Genomic DNA, 22,871 nt, shown 5'->3' with positions numbered 1-22,871 from the left:
ACTCCAGACTGTACCTAGTGCCCAGAAAAGAGAGCTCTTGGAGCCCTATCCTGGATCTATCAATTCTCAACACCTTTCTGGTGGTCCCAAAATTCAAAATGTTTACACTGCAACAGCTTCTTCCTGTGCTAGCCAAGGATGCCTGGTTAGTCACCCTAGACTTAAAAGAAGCTTATCTGCACATCCCCATAAAGGAGTCTTACAGGAAATATCTACGTTTCAAGGCAGGCTCTGTGCACTATCAGTTCTCTGCACTTCCCTTTGGCTTATCTACTGCACCCAGAGTATTCACAAAATGCCTGGCTCCAGCCATTGCATACTGCAGACAGAGAAATATTCAAATCTACCCATACTTGAACAATTGCCTGATTCAAGCGGACAGTCAGGAATTGCTGCTTCAGCACCTGGCATTTGTAAAAAGACTTCTAACTTTTCTGGGGTATACCATCAACGAAAAGGAATCACAACTGGTGCCCAGCCAACAAATTGTATTCCTGGGAGCAAGCTTGAACACAACTTCCGAGATGGCATTCCTCACTCCAGAAAACCAGTTCCAACTGACAAACTCTTTCAAACTAATGGCCAACAAAACCCAGCTATCTGCAAGGAAAATACTGTAAGCCCTAGGGTTCATGGCCTCATGCATTCTGCTAATTCCATATGCAAGACAGCATATGAGGAAACTTCAACGGTACTTAAACAGTCTCTGGTATCAACATTCTCAGGACCTGGAAACAGTGATTCCTATCATACCTTGTCTAAGGGCAGAGTTCCTTTGGTGGGCAGAAGCATGCAACCCACAACAAGGGACTTCCTTTCGCTCAACCACTCGCCGCCCAGACCCTGACAACAGATGCATCAGACTACGCATGGGGGGCTCACATGGCAGGCAGATGCATTCAAGGCAAATGGAGCCCAGAACAAATTCCCCTGCATATCAATCAAAAAGAGATGTAGCTGTACCGAATGCTCTGACGGTCTTCAAATACCTTATCCTTCCAGGACAGCTCCTGATAGACAGACAACACCACAGTTATGTGGTACATAAACAAGCAGGGCAGGATTCGTTCTTACCCACTCTGCAGGTTAGCCACGGCTCTGTGGAACACAGCCTTGAGCATCCAAGTGCACTTACAAGCTCAGTTCCTGCCAGGCAAGCAAAATTCTCTGGCAGACGACTTAAGTAGAAATCTACTAGACCCTCACGAGTGGAAACTGGAACCCAACTCATTCAAACTTCTAACCCAGAGGTGGGTAACTCCAGAGGTGGACCTTTTTGCCTTCCCACAAAACCACCAATTGAACAAATTTTGCACCAGGAACCCTCACAGCAGAGCCTGGAAGGTGGACGCTTTATCCTTTACATGGGAAAACCTCTCAATTTATGCCATTCCTGCTATCCTCTGAAAAGTACTACTCAAGATCAAACAGGACAGACCAAGGGCAATCCTTATTGCACCTGGCCACACCAGCACTGGTACCCACTGCTATACAGTCTGACAGCAATGCAACCCTGGCACCTACATCAGACACACCTTCCCTGCTGTCTCAGTAGGAGGGACAGATTTTGCATCCACAGCTGCAAACCCTAAACCTTGCAGCCTGGCTTATCCCATGAATACACCACCAGCATCCTTCAGCAAACAGGTACTGGACGTCATCCTTGAAGCCAGGCCTAGTACTAGGAAATCCTATGCTGAAAAGTGGAAAAGATATTGTTCTTGGAGTCAGTCTTAAGGAAAGGACACAGCTGTGCCCAACTTACCTCATATCCTTGATTACCTAGCATAATTGCTCCACAGAGGCCTATCCTTCTCATCCATTAAGATTCATGCCTCTGCCATCTCAGCTCATTATAATACTGAGCCTTCTCTCTTTACTCACCCTCTCATTAAGCAGTTCCTGAGAGGAGCTAACAATTTAAGGCCCCCTAGAAGAGCTCCCACCCCGGCATGGGACCTTAACTCTGTACTGGAAAAGCTCGCACTTCCCCCTTTTGAGCCTGCTGCTTCAGCAGAGTTAAAATTCCTCTCTTGGAAAACAGCCTTACGTCTAGCTTATTACTTCAGCAAGAAGAGTGTCCAAGTTACAGGCACTAATGGCAGTGGAGCCCTTCATTGTTTTCCATGCTGACAGAGTTTCCCCTCAGGACTAACCTTTCCTTTATGCCCAAGGTGGTATTCAGTGTGGCCAAATCATCCATTTGCCAACCTTTTTCTCTAATCCTCAGAATAGAGGGGAAAGGATCCTGCACTCCTTGGACATGCACAGATAGCTCAGGTTCTACCTTGGCAGGACTAAGCCTTCAGAAAGTCTGACCAGCTACTAGTCAGCTTTGCTGCAGGGGCAGAGGGCAAGGCCATTTCGAAGCAAACCATTTCCAGATGGATAGCACACTGCATCCATTTCTGCTACAAGCACCATGGAAAACCTACCACTCTGGGGATCAGAACTCATTCCACTCGAGCTACTTCAACCTCTACAGCATTTCTCAGGGGGGTCCCCACCAGGGACATCTAGAAGCTGCAACCTGGAGTTCTGTACACACCTTCACCAAGCATTACCACTTAACTATTTTTTCTAAATCCAGAGCTTGATTTGCTACAGCAGTCTTACAAGGCCTGCTAGCCAGCCCCATTTACTCCCTCCACCGTTCTTCAGCTTTGGGAATCAACCCAAGTGTGATGACTAGATTGGGTGGATTATAAGTGATGTATAATGTTTGCAACTGTCATGTGTGTCAAGTATGGTCTGTGATGTAAAATGCTTCCAACTAGGATTGTGTCTGTGTGGTTTGTTTTCATTTATGTAAATATTTGATTGCTTATATTGTAAGTGATAGTTTAATAGAAGTTTCTTGTTAAATAATTCAATTCCTGCCTTTATTATGTATTGTTGCTTAGATTATATGATACATAGCACTATATTCTATTGTTAATACAGTTTGATTACTTTTGTATAAATGTAAATTTGCCTATGTCACAAATGATAATTCAGTAAAGGTGTTTAAAAAAAAAAGTTAGGCCAGAGGTTACCTGGGATTTAGTATACGTTTGAAAGTACCAGGGGTTTAAAGTATGGTCAGCTTTCCCCTTTATTTCCTTATGCTTTGAGGAGTACCACATCTTTATGCTTTGATTTTATCATTAACTGTAATTTTTGGCTACCTGTTTTTTTTTTATATGAATCTTAATTGTGATTAATTAAAATATTCAAACCCTCACTAAAATCTATGGTGCTAGATTTACTACAGTTAATTGCATTTTGCTCAGTCAAGATGCAAATAATTGTAACTAAAACATCTTACTGAGACATTAAATCACACAGCTAAACCAACACTCTCAAAAAATAGCCATATACTCCGTAGCAAATATTTTAGTCCACTGCTCCCCTCCTAATGTGTGGGTTGTTCTACTATAGTCCCATTTACTTCGTATGTTCTCTGAAGTCAGACAAAGTCTTGAGATAAGGAGAAAGTTGTGGAGCAAAATCAGAGCTCGACTTTCCTTCTTCCCCAGGACTTACAATCAGAATCTAAGTCACAGCATCTGCTTTAAGCCTGTTTTGGATGTTTTTGGATGTTAAAAATTAAACTGAAACATCCAGTGTTCTTATAGCAATATTTTGTACCATAACAAGTCACATAATCAATTGTAGTGCTCCTGAACTCTTCATACTTCTGCCTGGGTAGCAGGAATTGGCATTTTGTTTGTTTATAGAACAGACCTTTGACTCCTCCTCTGTGCCGGCCACTGCAGGACTACAGTACCTCTGATTGAGATGAGTTTTCTGAGGTCTGTAGCATGGCCTGAATGACTTGTCATGTTTGACCATTAAACTTGATGCCATAAAGGGTCATGGTTTGATCTTGGGCTCCTCAAGCTCAGGAAGACTGATTGAAAATTGTAGTGGAGGTGGTGGTGCATATTAGAGGACAGGCTTTTACTGGGTAATCATTTGTTGGTGTAGCAGGCAGAGATCTCTTGAAAGAAGTCTTTGTATTTGTCCTGGGAGATCTCTGCAGCAGTGGATCAACTGAGTGGCAAGAATGTTATGCAGTCCAAGCCTGTCTTACCATTTGAAAATTTTTCTCTGATAAGAATGTGAACTGGCTGCTTAAAGCTTGCATCATGTGAGGGGGAGAGTCATGCAAGGTGCATTCACAGGATTTATACATCTTTCTCAGGAGTGTGTATTGTATTGTATTGGAGTTGGTGTGAGTTTTCTTTACATAAATGCAATGATTTTATTTTGTTTCCAATGTGTGTGCTACTGCCAGTGAGATGGTTCCTTGCCTAGCAGGTTGGATGCCTAATTCAAGGAAGAAGTACTCCTCAGTCAAGTGTATCAGGACATGGTCATATACCATCTAAGGAAGAAGGAGGTCCTCACTAATGTGGAGTTACTTTATGATTACTCTCTGACTACCTCCTCCTGTTTTCCTTCTAGATCATGTGAATCCTAAAAGAGAAACAGGCTTCTTTGCCACCTGAAGAAGACGCTCAATGCCACACAGCCTCACTGTCTATAATGTTGGCTAGGTCACCCAGGAGGATGAGTCCACCAGCCCTGCTGCAGCATTCCTATCACCAGTCAAAGACTGCTCATGGGGGTGGGGTTAGGTAGCAGAATTTATTATTAGAGGACCATCAGAAAAGACTGGTAGGTTTGAGAAGTGTTCACTGTTGACCATATCCTGGATCTCACCAGTTCTACACCAGAAGAGCTGGTAGTCTATTCCATCTCAGTAAAGCAAGAGGGGCAGGCACAGGCTCTGTTGCTAAAGGGACTGTAGACTGTCACCCATATTTTGAACAGGAGGGTTTACTTCTGCCTGCTCCTGAAGGGATGAATAGTTTTCCTTCCTTTTCCAGACTTCATTGATTCTGGCCTGTATAACTGTTCTGCTTTGTTTTGAACAGTGACCCTTGAAGGCCTACTGCTTATACTACCACAGGGTGCCTGTTTTGCGTTGCTGGACACCTTTTGGCACATCATTGTTTGGAATCCATATAGGATACTGATCTGATTCACTTTGTGGCCATCATTTCCAGTACAAAATGTTGCTTGGGCTTTCGTCAGCACCCAGAGTATTTGTCAAGGAGTTAGTGACCAGAAACCAATAGGAGTCTAATCCTCATGTGTTCCTTTACCTAGATAACAAGTTCCTGCTAGCTGTTTTAAGGGACGTAATCAGGGGGTCCTGGCTGTAATCTGTTCCTTGACCTGCAGTCCTTGGGATAGGATCAACTATAAATTATGGGAGAGTAGTCATACGCACGTTGTAAAACAGTCTCCATTGTCAGTCATTCCTGTGCAAGAAGGCGGCCTGTGAAGTCATGTTTTTGTAACTTGAATGAAGATGCAGTGCAGGATCTGGGTGCACACTCTGCTTCACCTTCTTGCCCTGATCCCATCACTGTTTTCATTCTGCCATTTTTATATGTGAAGAAGAGGGTGTTGCAGTTGTGTGTGTGTGTGTGTGTGTGTGTGTGTGTGTGTGTGTGTGTGTGTGTGTGTGTGTGTGAGTGAGTGAGTGAGTGAGTGAGTGAGTGAGTGAGTGAGTGAGTGAAGTGCCGGTGATAACCATTCACATTTGTACCATCTCTTTGGTTCAGACCCCTAGCAGTGAGGTCTATAGTAGTATACAGTTCTCACTAACTTGTCCTTTCCTTTCTACAGCTGAATCCAGTGCAGATTATGAGGACAGGTGCTGCTCCACTGGTGGTATGGGATCCTGTTTTAATCATTGTTCAATGGATGTGGTCTCCAGGACAGAAGACTTCACATAAACCATTTTGAGCTTTGAACAATCTTTTGACCTAGAAGGCCTTGGTAGCCAGATGTCATCCGAAGGTCCCTCCTTATTTAGTCAGACTACTCTATGATGTGGTATTTTAACATGAAAATTGGCATAAGATTATGCCCCCCCAACCCATGCAGGGAAGCACTACTCATTTGACAACAGGTGAGTTATCATTCTCTCAGCACTTTACAAAATGAATGTGCTGGCAAAATATTAGATACTCCTTCAGTCATCTCCTAGATATGTGGCTTCATAAGCCTTGTTATATGTTTTTCTTCTTGAAGCAGGGCACTGTAGAAATTCACCTGTTTGCCACTTTGGAGAGTTTAGTACCACAAGGCAAGTGGAGGCAGTAGTGGACATGTTCTCCTTTTCATGACACAGGAGAGTCCTGTAAGATTTATAACACATCACCAATAAGTTCAGAGAAGAAAGGTCAAACCTCATTAATATCTCTTCTTAGGACATGGTTTCAGCCACTCAGGTCCCAGAAAGTACAGGGAACTCTCTGTGCTGTAGCCTGGTATGCTCTGCTATTGATGAGGTTAATAGCTTGTTCCATTTCAGGGCTTGTTTTCCTAATGTAGACCCCTTGCTTGTGAGCCTTTCAGTCATAGTCTTAAAGGTTACTGAGGCTGCTCTGAAGCCATATACACAGCAGGACTGCACCTACAAATGCATGGCAAAGTAGTACTGTATATTGGCCCATTTGGTCAGATTGTAAGGGATCCTGATCTAGTTATTTCAGACTCATGGTGCTACTCTGTTATTTCTGTCCATCATGTCTTTGGGGAAAACAAAATTGTGACCCTGTGCTTAGTTGGTCAAGCAGTTGCTTAAAAGAGAGCTACGTATTTATTTTCTGTGGAAGAACCCTCTCCTACCCAATGAACTTCATCTTCATGATTAGCAGACTGCCATTCAGGCCTGCTGGCATAGCAACACCAAGATATGTCCTTGAAAATGTGTTTTTTTTTTCTTTTAGGGCTGTTACCTCTGCTTACAGACTGTCTGAACTTCTGACCTCTGTGTATCTGATCTTTCACAAGGGTAATATGTCCCTTAGGACAAATTTGCATTGCCTCTGAAATCAACAGTTGTCTTGCAGTTCAGCAAGTTAAGGCTATTTGTTGCTAACAAGCTTGATCCCATGCTCCTAAGTTTGAGTCCTTCAACTTTCACTTGTACATTATGTAACTGCGTAATACACTTTGTGCTTGCGAGGCGAGTGCCGTAACCATTACACCAACTGTGTAAGTAGTGTAGGTGACAAATCTTCATTGTTATTCCTTGATTACCACAAAGGTGCTCAATGGTGGCTGTGAGAATACTGGCAGGCTCTGGGGTCAGACATAGTTTGCCAGTTGGTGTCATGGCAGGCACCTGAGATGGGCAAGTATACCAGTGAGTTTGAGATCTTGTGAAAAAAGTTGATGTATTCTGATTGTTAGAAAGGGTCAACCTAACCATAGAAAGAACCCATCACGGACTGTTTTCTTTCATATCAGCTGATAAATAATCTGGTATATAATCTGTTTTCTTTAGCTTGGTGAAATATAAAAAGACAGCCATCTTATAATATTGCAAAATAGGGTTAAATGTGTGACTTTAGTTTGAGAAAGTTGCAGTGCTTTGCTTGCTATTCAGAAAACAATGCATCATGGGAGAAAGTTACCAAGCAAGCTTGAGATTAGTAGAATTTTGTTAAGTTTAAACTCCATATCAGGTGATATTTTGTGTCTGTCTGTGTGTCTGTCTGTCTGTGTGTCTGTCTGTCTGTGTGTCTGTCTGTCTGTGTGTCTGTCTGTCTGTGGGTGTCTCTGTCGGTGGGTGTCTCTGTCGGTGTGTCGGTGTGTGTGTGTGTGTGTGTGTGTGTGTGTGTGTGTGTCGGTGTGTGTGTGTGTGTGTGTGTGTGTGTGTGTGTGTGTGGGTGTGTGTGTGTGTGTGAGTGGGTGTGTGTGTCGGTGGGTGTGTGTGTGTGTGTGTGTGTGTGTGTGGGTGGGTGTGTCGGTGTGTGTGTGTCAGTGGGTGGGTGTGTGTGTGTCAGTGGGTGTGTGTGTGTGTGTGTGTGTGTGTCGGTGGGTGTGTGTGTGTGTGTCGGTGGGTGTGTGTGTGTGTCGGTGGGTGTGTGTGTGTGTGTCGGTGGGTGTGTGTGTGTCGGTGGGTGTGTGTGTGTGTGTGTGGGTGTGTGTGTCGGTGGGTGGGTGTGTGTGTGTCGGTGGGTGGGTGTGTGTGTGTGTGGGTGTGTGTGTGTGTGTGTGTCGGTGGGTGTGTGTGTGTCGGTGGGTGTGTGTGTGTGTCGGTGGGTGTGTGTGTGTGTGTGTGTGTGTGTGTGTGTGTGTGTCGGTGGGTGTGGTGTGTGTGTGTGTGTGGGTGGGTGGGTGTTTGTGTCGGTGTGTGTGTGTGTGGTGGTGTGTGTGTGGTGTGTGTGTGTCGGTGGGTGTGTGTGTGTGTGTGGTGTGTGTGTCGGTGTGGTGTGTGTGTGTGTCGGTGTGTGTGTGTGTGTCGGTGTGGTGTGTGTGTGTCGGTGTGGTGTGTGTGTGTGTGTGTCGGTGTGGTGTGTGTGTGTGTGTGTCGGTGGGTGTGTGTGTGTGTGTGTGTGTGTCGGTGGGTGTGTGTGTCGGTGGGTGTGTGTGTCGGTGGTGTGTGTGTCGGTGGTGTGTGTGTGTGTGTGTCGGTGGGTGTGTGTGTGTCGGTGTGTGTGTGTGTGGGTGTGTGTGTGTGTGTGTGTGTCTGTGTGTGTGTGTGGGTGTGTGTGTGGGTGTGTGTGTCGGTGTGGGTGTGTGTGTCGGTGTGGGTGTGTGTGTCGGTGTGGGGGTGTGTGTCGGTGTGGGTGTGTGTCGGTGGTGTGTGTGTGTCGGTGGGTGTGTGTGTGTGTCGGTCGGTGGGTGTGTGTGTGTGTGTGTGTGTGTGTCGGTGGTGTGTGTGTGTGTGTCGGTGGTGTGTGTGTGTGTGTGTGTGTGTGTCTGTGTGTCGGTGGTGTGTGTGTCTGTGTGTCGGTGGTGTGTGTGTCTGTGTGTCGGTGGTGTGTGTGTCTGTGTGTGTGTGTCGGTGGTGTGTGTGTCGGTGTGTGTGTGTCTGTATGTCTGTCTGTGTGTATGTGTGTGTGTCTGTCGGGGGGTGTCTGTGTGTGTCTGTGTGTGTGTGTCTGTGTGTGTGTGTGTGTGTGTGTCTGTCGGGTGTGTGGTCTGTCGGGTGTGTGTGTGTGTCGCCTGTCGGGTGTGTGTGTGTGTGTGTGTGTGTGTGTGTGTGTGTGTCTGTCGGTGTGTGTGTGTCTGTCGGTGTGTGTGTGTCTGTCGGTGTGTGTGTGTCTGTCGGTGTTTGTCTGTCGGGGTGTGTGTGTGTCTGTCTGTCTGTCGGTGTGTGTGTCTGTCTGTGTGTGTGTCTGTCGGGGTGTGTGTGTCTGTGTGTGTGTCTGTCGGGGGGGGGGTGTCGGTGTGTGTCTGTAAGAGCAGCATAATAGTATTGTGAATTTTTGAACTTCCAAGTCATCTGAACAGGAAACCCAGGAAAACTCCAACTTCTCCTACTCCACTCTTGGGTTACTTTTCTCCCAGCAGTATGATTCTAGTACTGTGTAGGTGCCAGAAACCTGCTTGCACTTTATAAAACTTTCATTTCGTCACCTTGGAATCAAAGGAAGAGAAAGACTACCCACTTTTTTTAAATGTCTCACATAATTTGCTAATGAACTTGTCTAGACCTGTATGACATAGCACAGACACAGAGAAATCTGCAGTCAGGTACTGCTGACAGTCTTATGCGGGTTATTAGTCCTGGACACTTCAGGAGCTCAGACTGCTGTAAACACGACTGGGAGGTGTGGAACTCTTCTCCATTGTCTTTGTTGCAGAGAGGAAAAGAAATTACACCGATTCACATCTGCTTCAGAAGTAGCCATGCCTTTCATAACAAAACAGAGTAGTTAGATCGGGCAGTAGTTCATAGGCGGTTATCACCTCTTTTGACAAATTTACATAAGCATCACCACAGTATTGAAATGCTAAGCTTTGAGCATTAAATTTTAAATGTTTGTTGCTCATACTACGTTACTTTTTAAAATTCCTTGAATGTAGTATCAAAGTCAAAGATGTCTGTGACATTAAAAAAGAAGTCTGTGACATTTATGGAAAAGTAAGAAAAATGTTCTTGTAATTCTAGTAAAGTATCCGCACATTTACTGAAGTGTGGTGGCAGGGGCCTGTCAATTCATCATGGGCTACAAAAAGATGCTTTGAACAAAGACATGTAATTTAGCAACAGCTTTGGTTGCAGCTGTACAATTCCTTAGTTTACTGTAAACAAGCCCTGAGAGAGACAAATGAGGGCCATTCAAGAAATAAGAGGCAGTCCTGTTGCAGACGGTATTTAAGATGACAGTGACTGACACTTATCCAATTATATGTCAATAGCATGGAAATACACCTCTGCTTCCTCATGTCAAGTGTGACTCTTATAAAGAAGACTTGAAATGGATTGTGGGAAAGAGAAAGGCTTGAAGAAAAATAAGATCACATTGATATGTCAAAGCCCATTGGAAGCCAGTTTGCAGAAAACACATTCAAATTCTGTAAGAAGCAGTCAGTGATTTAGGGAGAGTGAATACATTTTCTTAGTTTTAAGGTTGTTTTCCATTAAAAGGCTAAAGAATTGCTGAAAATAGTGTTTGCTGACTTTTTTTTTTGTATTACCAACCAGCTAGTGCATGTAGGAGTGTTGACTTGCATATTGATAGCCCCTCCTATAAGATTTTTCAGAGAGTTAGCCCTCACTTGGCACTTTATGGAGGATGATTTAAACAGTACTTTCCCATGCTCACCAGTAAGTATTCTTAATTTAAGTCAGCAACAGTCATTGGTTTTGATGCCTTCCCAGAAGGAGGTGACTACATCCCCTGACCCCATTCAGTATATTTGTCACATTTCCAGTTGAATAATGTCTAATTTATGATGCTTGGTGCTCTCAGATGGTTGATTGTATTTTTTTAGTAGAAAAGAGCCTGTTTGGTGAGGCATCAACAAACTTATTAGTTAGACAACCTGCTTTCAGTTTTTGACATCTCACCATGGATTTTAGTAACCTGCCTATTAAAGAATAAGGACCAGAACTGCCAGTTTTCATTGACCGTGTTTCCACTAACACATTAGAAACATCAATATAAAATACAGAGGTTCTGTCTTTGTAATAGTAACCTTGTCAGTGATGCAACAGGTTGTGCACTTGCCTTTGATGCAAAAGGCTGTAGGTTCATTTTCCACACCAGGTAGACCTATTGCTGACACTTACAGCATAGGAGGTGCTTTTCTCCTGACATTGCTGTCCTTTGAGTAGGACGTTAAGCCATGCCCTAGAGTTGCCACCTTTCATTGTGGCTAAAACCAGAGCAAGGCCACACCCCTTGCACCTCCCATACCCCACCAATCAACTCCCCTCTCCCACTCATTCTACCAATTTTGAGATGTCATCATTATGTCAGATAGGGAGGAACACCCTCTTTTTTTTTTTTTTCCTTCCGTTCATGATGCCTTATTTCTGCCTATTTACTATGCTTATGTGGATGTGGAAACGCAATCCAATCCTATGCCATATTCATGGGCAGCGTTAATCACCCCACTATTAAATGGAAATCATGTATATTACCAAACGTGTAGGCACAGAGATTTCTGGATTTTGTAAACACAAACTTCCTGGACCATCTTGTCAGTATGCTGACCATGGGGGGAAACCATAATGGATCTGGTTCTCATTAATATTGGAGAGGTGTTGCACAACCCTTAGTGTAATGACCTCTCTGGTAAAGTCAAACTACAAAACAGTCTTCTTTGAAGTAAAAATAAAACCTGAAACATTCAGAAACTACTCTGCCAACGTCCTACTATTAATTGGTAACCTGGTGAAATGTTAACCCCCCCATAAACCATTACAGCACTTTTGTGTACATGGAATTATTCACAAAAACTCTAAAAATGTTAATATCTGCATAGAGGTAGTTTGTACCCACCAGGAATAAGTACAGAACTAACTCAAAACACAAGCCACCCTGGTGGATTCAGTGTTTGTAGGCTGTGTAACAGGAAGAAAATCATGGCAAAATTAGGAGGTCTAGCACTGAGCTATCCTCAAACTAAACAAATAATTCAAGAGGAAAAATAAAGTCTGGTAAAGACAAATTTGAGACCAAGGACAGCCATAATGTATTCTTTAGCTATGTCCACAACCTCAAAGGCAGTACACAGTTGTGTGCAGAGCTGGTTGATGGAGTCACCCACACTGAGTCAGAAGAAGTAGAAGACGTACTGGCAGGCTAATATATCTCTAACTTTACCCCTTTCTCCCCCTCAACCTCCCCTCAGGAAGTAGCATAAAATACATGCTATCACTAGGGAACAGGTTCTCAGTGCTCTAAGGCCTAGAACACTGCATCAGTAGACCCAGACAATATCTCAGGATGCCTTCTAAATAGCATGAAACATGATCTTTCAGGTCCTGTGAAATTGCTGAGTAACTGTAGCCTCCAAACAGACTTCACGCCTACCAAATGGAGAACAGCAGCAATTGTCCTGTGGTCAAAGCAGGGCCATCTACAGGCTCCAGTAACTATAGGTCCATAAGTCTCTCATATCTTATATGCAAAGCCATGAAAATAATTATTGTGGAAATGATCATTAACAACATAGGAAACCTGTACACATTGGACCCAACCCAATTTGGTTTTGTCAAAGGCAGGTCATGCTCACTCAACCTGGTGGACGACTTTGAGAAGGTCACCAAAGCAATGGACAAGGGCAAAATGGTTTACACTACCTACCTTGGCCTGGCCAAGCCTTTTGACACAATACCCTGCTCGGGCATTGTTGACAAACTTAAGAGGTTAAGTATAAACCCTTATGACATCCAGTAGACTGGAGCCATGAAGTTAGAATTAGAGAGTCCAGCTCTACAAAGGGGACAGTCACAAGTGGAGTCCCTCAGGGATCAGTCTTAGGACCTCTTCTTTTTGGCATTTATTACTATGAAGTCAAAGCCATTGTCAAAGGCCTGTGGCTTACCAGATTTGTAGAAGATTGCAAATTAGGAGCAGTCATAGAATCTCCCACTGACACTAATGTTCTCCAGGAAGGGCTGAGACAGACAAATAACTTGTGTTAGAACTAGGGAGTAAATTTAAATGCCAAGAAATGCATAATAGGATCCTTCAAGGAAGTCATCTACCCCTGGTACCCATCATACTGGCAACACATCCCTAAGATTCAACTCAGGAGTCAGGGACTTGGGAGACACACAAACAGTAATCTAGCCTTTGACCATTATGTGTCTACAGTAGTGAGGAAATAATTCTGTGTTGTACAAATTGTAAATAAATGCATGGCATCTAGGTCCAAGGAGTTCATTGTTCTGCTGTACTCTGCATTCATCAGATCTATCATTGAGTATAGTTCCCTGTTTGGTATGCACCTAACCAGGCACATGCAACAGTTGGAAAGCCCACAGAGGTTCCTTGCTAAAAGAATGCAGGGTGTAAGTAACATGTCCTGTGCAGACTGATTCAAGGCCCTATCCCTGTATTCTGCCTCCTACAGGCTGTTGAGGGAAAATCTATGCCTGGTATACAAAACAGTGTCATACCACACCCTGATGGACCTCCTGTCCGAAAAAAAAAAAAAAACACTAGAATTAGCTGTTCTAAAAACTACATTTCCTGTGATATAAATAAGACCTGCTGGAGAGAAAGAAAGGTATCCCAAAGACTGCCCCTACCCTTGAACAGGCTCCCCATCCATGTGAAGCAGAGTTCCTCCTTAACCCAGTTCAAGTGGAACTTGGACAGTTGGATGGGATACAGAAAATTCATCCCGGTTTGACACCTGTCTCTCTAATGGACACAGGCAGTTGGTAAATGGCTCATCTCCCATGCCTCTGTTTGTAATTCTTTCATTTCCTAAGTTCCTGCTTACACTTAAGGGTATCAGAACTTGTCAGAGGTTTGGGCTTCATGGCTAGGCTTAAATAGACCCTAGCTAGTGGTTATTGGCGTAATATACACCACACCTGTAAACCTGTGAACCTGTAATTTGTTGGCCAGTTTAGTCCCACTAGGATAGACCCAAGGTTGTACTTATACTGACTAGGTGAAATTTGGCCAGGGCACTAGGGAACTTCCCCTACTCCTTCACTGTTGCGAGTAGGATCCATTTTAAAGGAGGACTTCCTATTTCTATTCCAGGCACTGAAGTGGCCAGGAGAAACAGGGAGGCAGATGGGGAGAGAAGAGGATGGTGGAATGGTGAAATAAACGAAGGAGAAAGCAAATACTAAGACCAAGAGAATGTGTGCAGGATTCTGAGGAAATGTTTCTAAGGAGATGAGTCAGCAAATGATAGATATATAATTACAACCCTTCAATCGGGAGGGTTGTGGGATGATTTACTTAAAGGAATGGTTGTGCAGAGTGAGCCATAAAATGAAGGAGATGTTTCCTTGGGGGGAAGGTTATGGAGAGAATGCAAAAGGAGGATGCAGAGATCATCCTAAAGAATTAGTGGTGAGGTGGAAAAGAAAAGATATGCAGAAGAATGTAAAAGAAGGCAAAAGTGGAGTCGCAGAAAGGAAGGCAGAAGAAAATAAGCAGAAGTATGTGGTAAGGATTCAAAGTAAAGAAGACAAAAATGGACAGGTATGAAGTGTGGGACAGTTTAATAGCTCCTTTGGGTGTAAAAGCACATGAAGTAAAAGCATTTATTCGTATAGGCAAGGAGACATTTTGTGACATATTTGAGATTTTTTTTCAATGGAAAATTTCTTGGAGAATATGACAAAGGAAGATTGTAACACGTGGGATCTTTATATTATAAAAGCATTTAACAGGGAGACAAGATTCATGTACAATTTCGAACAGAGGTAGAAACAGAGACTTTGAAAGGATATTTGAAAGCTTTACGTAAAGAAGTACTGGACAGTACAAAAATTTATGAAAAAGGGATTTATGAACTGGTGGCTGGGATTGTAATATTGTGTTAAAATAGAGAAAAAATGTGCATATATCAAGCAAGATAAATACAGATTAGAATAGGGCTGTTGTAAAATATTGGGTACAACCCAAAACATGCTTTTTTCTTGTGGAAAGGAAGGAGATTTGATAAGTAACCGTGACAAAAGAAAATGTTATGTGTGTGGACAAATGAGACATGATGCAAAAAAAATGTTAATTGAAATGTCATAAATACAACAAAAGTGGACATTTATGGATGGATTACAAAAATGAAAAGAAAAATAAGGAGAATAAAAAGAAAATGAACAAAGAGAAGAAATTTTAGAAGTAGTTGAAATATTAGATGAGAGAAAAATGATAGAGGACGTAGAAGGTTCTGAAATAAGTGATGAAAACATAAACTGGGAGGTAATAAAAGGAGAAAAAGTAATTCTATTGGCAAAAGAGTAAAAGACAGAAAAAGAAAATTTAAAGTGATAAGTACAAAAGAGAAAGGAAATGGATGAAAAAGAATATATATATACAGCTAAAGACTGGAACTTGTTTTAATAATTAAGGTGTTGACTCACAGACACAAAGTACAGTGCTTAATTCCCACCTTTGGGAAGGAAATTTGTTAGGCTTAAATGTCCAATTAAGAAAGCTAGCCTAGTAATTTTCTATGAACTTCTGAAATCAATAATATGAATATAAGGAAAAGGGAAAATTTAAATTTTAGAGTGCTTTCTGTAAATGTAAATAGTATTAAGAATAACAGGAATTTTGGAGTAGTGTATAAATATGATGTAGATGTAATTATATTTGAAGATGCACACGTTTTAACAAATGAACGATTGCAAACAAAGAAACTATGGGGAGGAGAGATAATCTGGAATTTGGGAAATGTGAGCTGTGGAATAGTCATATTCTGTAGAAATACAGTAAAGATATTGGATGTAACTCTAGCAGAAATGGGAAGATTAGCCATTGTAGTTTTAAAATGGAAAGAACAAGTATATAAAATTATAACATTATATGCTTATACTAATTGTAAAGAAAGGGAAAGTTTATCAGATTGTAGACTATGTAGTAATAAATATGAATATTATAATAACATGATACATCCGTGGTGGTGCAGCAGTAGCGTTGTTGCCTCACAGCAAGAGGTTCTCCCATTCGATTCTCCGCTGGAGTGCGGGGAGTGCCTTCTGTGTGGAGTCAGCATATCCTTCCCGCGGTTGGGTGGGCTTTTGAAAGACGTGTAAATGGGCGTGCCTTAGTTGAAGGTTGAATGTTGAGCAGGCACCTCGGCATTCGTCAGAATCTACTGCCAATCATTAGCAGACCGGAGTTCCACTGTGGCGACCCCTAACCGGGAAAAGCCAAAAGACAACAACAATAACATGATACTTTAATTTTGAATTGAGGCAAGCATAAAAAAAGGAATGATACAAGAAAAATGTTAGAAGTTATGATATGTGATAAGTCACGATATGTGATGAGTTAAAACGTTGGAACAAAAATTCATGGACTTAGAAAAAGGGGTATGTATAGAACTGAAACAGGTTTTTTTTATAGTTTAGGAAGGTTTAGTTACAGGAGAAAAGGAAGGTGGTTGAAACAGGATTTTCTGATCATCTTGCAATATGGCTAGAGATAAAGGAAACAAGGAGTGTATAAAAATAGGCAAATGAATAAAGATGATAAATGGGAAAGCATGGAATGAAGAAGGAAAGAGATTAATAGTAGTTATGGAAAGATCATATTACTATGAGAACATTTTATGAAAATTGGTCTGAATGGTGGATGATATTTAAGGAAAAAATATAATTTTTTTTTTACATTTGCAATCTGATGTGAGAAAAGTAGAGAAATCAAAATATAAAAACATATAAAGCATTGGAAGATTTAGAAAAATTTTTTGAAAGAAATCAAGAAAAAATACAAGAATTATAGGTTATAGGTTCATAGGCTGGTACTAGGCTAACTGCCTTTGCAGGCCATTTTAAGCCTAGCCACTTACCCCATGTGAGAATCAAACCCTGCACCTTCTGTTTGTAAGGCAAACACCTTAACCATTATGCCATCCTCCCACCAAACAGGTTTTTTTTATAGTTTAGGAAGGTTTAGTTACAGGAGAAAAGGAGGTAGTTGAAACAGGATTTTCTGATCATCTTGCAATATGGCTAGAGATAAAGGAAACAAGGAGTGTATAAAAATAGGCAAATGAATAAAGATGATAAATTGTTATATAAATATATTTTTTACAAGTAAAAAGAATAAGTACCAAGTTACTTAAGCAGATTAGTAAAAGAAGATGGTAGTACAATGAAAAAAATAAATGTAAAAGGAGAAGTATAACTCAGGAAAGATTATGAATAGTGTAGTACAATATGTACAAGAAGTGTATAAAGAAAAAGAGAAGGTACTGGAAAAAACATAGAAAGTTAACAGAAAGAGAATAAAAAGTTGGAGAAGGAGATTTCTTTAAATGAGCTAGATAAAGTATTAGGACAAGTAAATATAGATTCAGCTGCAGACCCAGATGGAATAGGGTATGAACTGTATAAAAAATTAAGGGACTGGCAAAAAAGTATTTTTTTAAAGATTATGAATAAATGGTTAAATGAAGGTTTTATGCATTAGGAATTATGTAGTGGAATACTTAAATTCATATAGAAGAAGGACGATAGAAAACTGCAGACTAATCGTATTGAATAATAATTATAAGATGTTTATGAAAATACAAAAGCAATTTAAAACTAAAGTGGAAAATGTTATAGAATAGTTTTAGTAGTATAAAGGGGAAGGGTTGTCAGGAATTATTAATGATTAAAAAATATTATTAATGATAGAGAAATTGTGGATGATATTATGAACAGAAAATCAAATATTGTGATAGGAGACCGTAATAAAGCATTTGACACAACTGGACATGAAATCTTATGGATCATAATGAAAGAATATAAGTCAAAAAGTTAGAAAATTATGTATGTCAGCATATAGTAAAAATACGTGTAAATGGCTGATTAAGCCAAGAGGTACATATGAAGAGTGGTGTAAGAGATGTCCAATGAGCTTGTATATTCTTTGCATTAGTTATGAATGTGATAGTATGTGAAATTACAAAATGAAGGCGGTGGGGTGTATAACAACTGAAGGGCTAAGAATTCCAGTTCTTTTAATATATACAAATTACATTATAATTGCAAAAAAAAATGGGTAAAAGAAGTAATAATTTGCGCAAAGGAGTGTCTGTAAATGATAGGGATGGCTTTAAATAAAGACAAAAGTAAAGGTTTATGTGATGTAGTGGAGATCGAGGGTATATATTTTACAGTGAATGACATTTCTGTGTTGGGTATAAAAATTGGGAGTAAAGGTGCAAGTAGAATTCACTGGGGAAAACAATAGAAGAAATTAAGCAAACGTCTTTTCTGGCGAACATATAAATTATCATTCAGAAAAGTCTTATTTGATAAATTCAGTACTGATGGGAAAATAGCATGTTTTACAAATGCATTTATGTTGCCAACAGTATTTGGAAAGGAATTATTGCAGTGGGTATCTTTTTATTTATATGGGTGGGGTTCTAGATAAAACCCAGTAAAAACAAAAGTTTTGTATGTAAATAAAGGAGGAGGAGTTTTACAGTGAATTTAAATCAGTGCTATATACTTCTTCATAAAATGTGTTCAAAGTGTTAAAGTGGATAAATTAAAAATATGGGAGATTAGTAGTAAAATTGTATAAATGCAGGAATTATATATTTTGGGGTATAGTGAAAGAGTGTGTAAATGTCAAAATAAAATGTTACTAACAAAAAAATATTTTTGTGGAAAGTGAAAATTGATATAAAAAAAAAGAAAAGTATGGCATAAGAATGCAGTGATAAAAATACAATATAAAACATTGGGAACATCTAAGAGATGAAAAAATGAAACCTGTAAAAATAAGAAGCAAATAGTGTAATCAGAAAGTAGAATGTCAAGGAAATATGCCATATAAGAAGAAAAGTGATAAAATACTTTTACATCGTCATGAAGAGGAAGCTAGGGAACATTGATCTTGAAAAAGTTATTGGGAAAACTATGAAAAGATTTTTGAAGATATAAAAGAAGTGGATAAAGTAAACATGGATATGATTAAATATTGGTACAATAATAGAAGTAAAATATGTTAATAGATAAGATATGTTATATATGTTATATGGAATGAAAGAATAAATAAAATTTTGTTTAATGGTAAATGGATTTTATCACAATATTCTATTTTCTAACTGGGATAAAAAATTAGTATGATTGTGCTAAGAGATTTGTTTTGTATGTGTATAGATGTGTGTCTGTGTGTATACGTGTGTGTGTGTGTCTGTGTGTGTGTGTATATATATATATATATGTGTATATATATATATGTGTATATATATATATATATATGTATATATATATATATATATATATATATATATATATATATATATATATTTTTTTTTTTTCCCCTTCATAAGATAAAAAGCTCAAAACTGAAAATCAAAATGTTTAAAACTCAAAATGTTGAAAGTGGAATTTGCCCTTTTTCTAGTGCTGTGCAATCTTGAAATTTAGTATATATAATTAGCAGGGGGTGTGGGTGCTGCAGCCCCGCTTCCACATGGGTGCAGGGAGGCTTGCCTGCTGCAAAAAATATTTTCGATGTCTTGAGTTTTAGATATTTTGATTTTCAGTCTTTTGAACTTTCAGTCTTGTTTGTGTGTGTGTGTGTGTGTGTGTGTGTGTGTGTGTGTGTGTGTGTGTGTATAATATATGAATCTACTTCATTTAAACGAGTTTTACTTACCCAAGCTGAATCCACCAAAGTTCCATTTCAATGAATGGATACCCAAATTCCTTTCCCTGTGAAAGGAATCACTTGGCCACCATAGTAAACAACCGAAATGGAGGAAAAGTTAGCCCACCAAAGTGGGGGGCTTTGTCCCCCACATACCTCCCCTACTTAAATATGCCAACTCCAAAATCCCACTACATGGACGAGGGGGCACAGTTCACCATGGTGGCCAAGTGGTTCCTTTCACAGGGAAAGAATTCAGCAGTCCATTCATTTGTTGAAATGGAGCTTCAGTGTATTCAGCTTGGGTAAGTAAAATTTGTTTAACCGTATTTTCGTTTAAACAAAGTAGACCCATATATATATATGCGTGTGTGTGTGTGTGTGTGTGTGTCTTTGTACACTTGTAAATATTTATAAATATGTAAATACGTTGGAAATAAGTTAGTTTTATATATAAATAAAGGACCCCTACACTTTTTGATAAATACTGTGAGATCTTTTACATCCACCTGAACTACCATCAACTTTGGCAGATTGGACCTCTGTTTATTGTCTCATCCAAAAGATGGCACACTCAGGAGTGCAGAAACCCCTTATGCTACACTGTAGTGTCAGTATTAGAAAACAAATCCAAATTCTGAATGACTTTTTTCCCTCTTTAGTTGAGCTTTACCTTCATTTTATTCTGCTTATCTGTAGGAATTATTTTTATAGTGCTTGTCAATTGCTAGGTAGACCATTTTACCTTCAGTTTAAAGTGATCATCATTCCGTATATGTTGTTCTTTAATTAGAATTGTTTTTCTTGTATGTTAAGTCTAGTTTTGTTATGAAAATTCTTTAATTTTTTTCCAGTTTTTCTTCAAGTTGAGCAAGTGCATTGTTATTTTCATTTCATTATGACACATTTTCTGTTTTTTTACTACAGATTCTGTGCACATGGACCTAGGCACACAGATGTGCTTATGAACATGATACAACATGAAGTGGAAAAATGTGAACATATGGGTGGGTTTTTCACCCTGATGAGCATGGCGGGTGGTACAGGATCAGGATTAGGAACATATATAACACAGTGTCTACGTGATGCCTATCCAAAATCTTTCTTTCTTAACGAAGTGATTTGGCCTTATGGTACTGGTGAGGTAAGGATGGAACTCATTTTATTCTTTTAGTCCTGGCAAGAAATCATAATCTTAAAGAAAAGCTCTATGTCTTAATGACATACTGCTAATCAAAACTAGTTAATACTCCTTAGTTAAGCTAGAACATAGTGATAACATGTTTCAAAGACACTTCTAGTTTTGAAAACTATATCTTTTGTTAGTAGGAGCAGTGTGAAAGACATTAGTAGATGGCATATTATGTGATACATTCTTTATACCAGCAATATAAAGAATTTACTGCTGTGTAGTGTTATTGCTGAGTATCTGTCCAATTAGTCCCCTGTAGCATTACTCTTGTTGCTGTCAAATGTTGAATAGTTGATTAATATAGATAAACAAAGAAATATGACTTTGAATACTGTGTAGGTTATGCATCACTAGACTGCCTACTGGGATTATGATTTTGTCATAGCAGAGAGGTTTGTGTGGCCCTTTAGTCTTTAGGGCTGTGTTTGGAACTTTTATTGTGGAAGGGATACCCTTGACAAACTGGTGCAAAAAAAGGTGTCAGACTCTCAGTGATAGAGAAAGTTGACTTCCATAGTGGTTTATTTAAAGAATAAATTGACCTCCATGTGGTTTATTTAAGGAACAAGTGCACTTTGTCCAGAACAAGGGTACTGGTTCCCAGCCCTAGAGCCAGGCCTATGAGTGATATTCTTTAGCGAGTGCCTGATGACCATGTGACCCACATAGCCCAGTTGGGTTCAGTTCAGGAAAACCCTATGGAGCTTGGGTATGGTGGGCTCAAAAACTACAAGGCTGAGGTTGAACATCAGGTACAAGACCACTGAAGGGACAAGCAGGAACAAGACAATTAGAACAGATTAGTCCCAAACAATGGAAACTTGCTTTTGGGATGTAGGATACCACTTTACACCTGAAGAAGGAACCAGAGCTTGTTTGGGAGGTGTAAAAATGACCAACTTGATAACATGATATAGTTGACGTTACTTCTGCATACCATGTTTATTCTGGACCCAGAGTTACTGCTTGTCAGTGTTCTGAGCCCCAAGATGAGTGAGGGGATGCTCACAAATCATGTGGCCAGTAGCTATGGTGCTGGAGTTTATGTAAGTAGGCAAGATGTTTGTCTTGATGCACTTGTGTTACAGAAGGGAAAAATGTTTGTGCATATGAACTTAATATCTATTTGTTATATTTAGATTTTACAGAGGCCATTGGTGCAGTGTTTGATGGGGTACTACCTACTTACTTTTTGTACTGCTGGGAAGACATCTGTTCTCATATGGGGAGAGATTGTGATACTTGGAGGGGCATGAATGGAAGACCCAACCTGCCTTATCGAAACCTGCGTATTGCATTGTATTGTTATTGGACTTCTCTGTGCTAGTCATAAATCATCCATAATGAAACTATGATGTTCTTCGTGTTTCACTGTTGCAGTCATTACATTTAGGGTAATCTGTTAACCGGTTGCCCTCAGTCGGCCTGAATTCCAAAGTCTTGGGTCCTGCATCGGTTGCTGTCTCCTCTTCCATGACGTCAGCTCGTCAGGGGTATAAAACATGCAGCCAACGCCATTTTCTTTAGTCTTTCTTGCCGCGCGGTGCCTGAGCAGAAGCATTTCGCAAGTGCCGGTTGGCCAACTACTGAAATATTCAAGTTTGAGTTTCAGAACCGAAGTCTTCACTAAAGCTAAGTACCCCGTTGGAGAAACTTTTTTCTTGCTTTTTACCGATGTCAGAAAAAATTAATAATTTTATTACTTGTGGGAAGCAAATACCTCATAAGGATTTCCATTTATACTGTATTCCTTGCCTAGGCCCTGATCACAACATGCCTGGCTGTTTGTTTTGTGCTAGATTTAACCAATTCACTATTAAGCGTCAGTATATTTTTGCATCAAAGTATTTTGGAAACAGATTTAACTACCCAGAAATGTCATAGGATAGCAATCCGACTACTGGAGTACATAAAAAACACAAAGAAAAGGACAGAGAAAGGCAGTCGAGATCCAAAACCGACAACTAAGCTTCTCCTAAGCCAGTCGCCAGTTCGCCAGTACTCTACTCAGTAAGGTGCTTTCGCAGCCCCTGATACCCACTACCTTCAAGTCGCAGGCCTCTACCTACAGCCATGTG

At 40.3% G+C, this 22,871-nt stretch overlaps 1 protein-coding gene across 1 annotated transcript in view; it reads left to right on the top strand.

Moving 5' to 3' along the window:
* Positions 1-22,871, top strand: part of TUBD1 (tubulin delta 1) — a 405,148-nt gene that overhangs the window by 67,785 nt on the left and 314,492 nt on the right. Inside the window, exon 2 of the mRNA XM_044054532.1 lies at positions 20,529-20,745. Coding sequence (XP_043910467.1) covers positions 20,529-20,745 — 217 coding nt within the window. The remainder of the gene's footprint in view (positions 1-20,528; positions 20,746-22,871) is intronic.

This window comes from Protopterus annectens, chromosome 13.part0 (genome assembly GCF_019279795.1).
Source record: "Protopterus annectens isolate FY-2018-M chromosome 13.part0, PAN1.0, whole genome shotgun sequence".
Classification (NCBI taxonomy): Eukaryota; Metazoa; Chordata; order Ceratodontiformes; family Protopteridae; genus Protopterus; species Protopterus annectens.
Note: the sequence above shows the minus strand (reverse complement) of the source record. Positions and strands in the feature narration are given on the sequence as shown.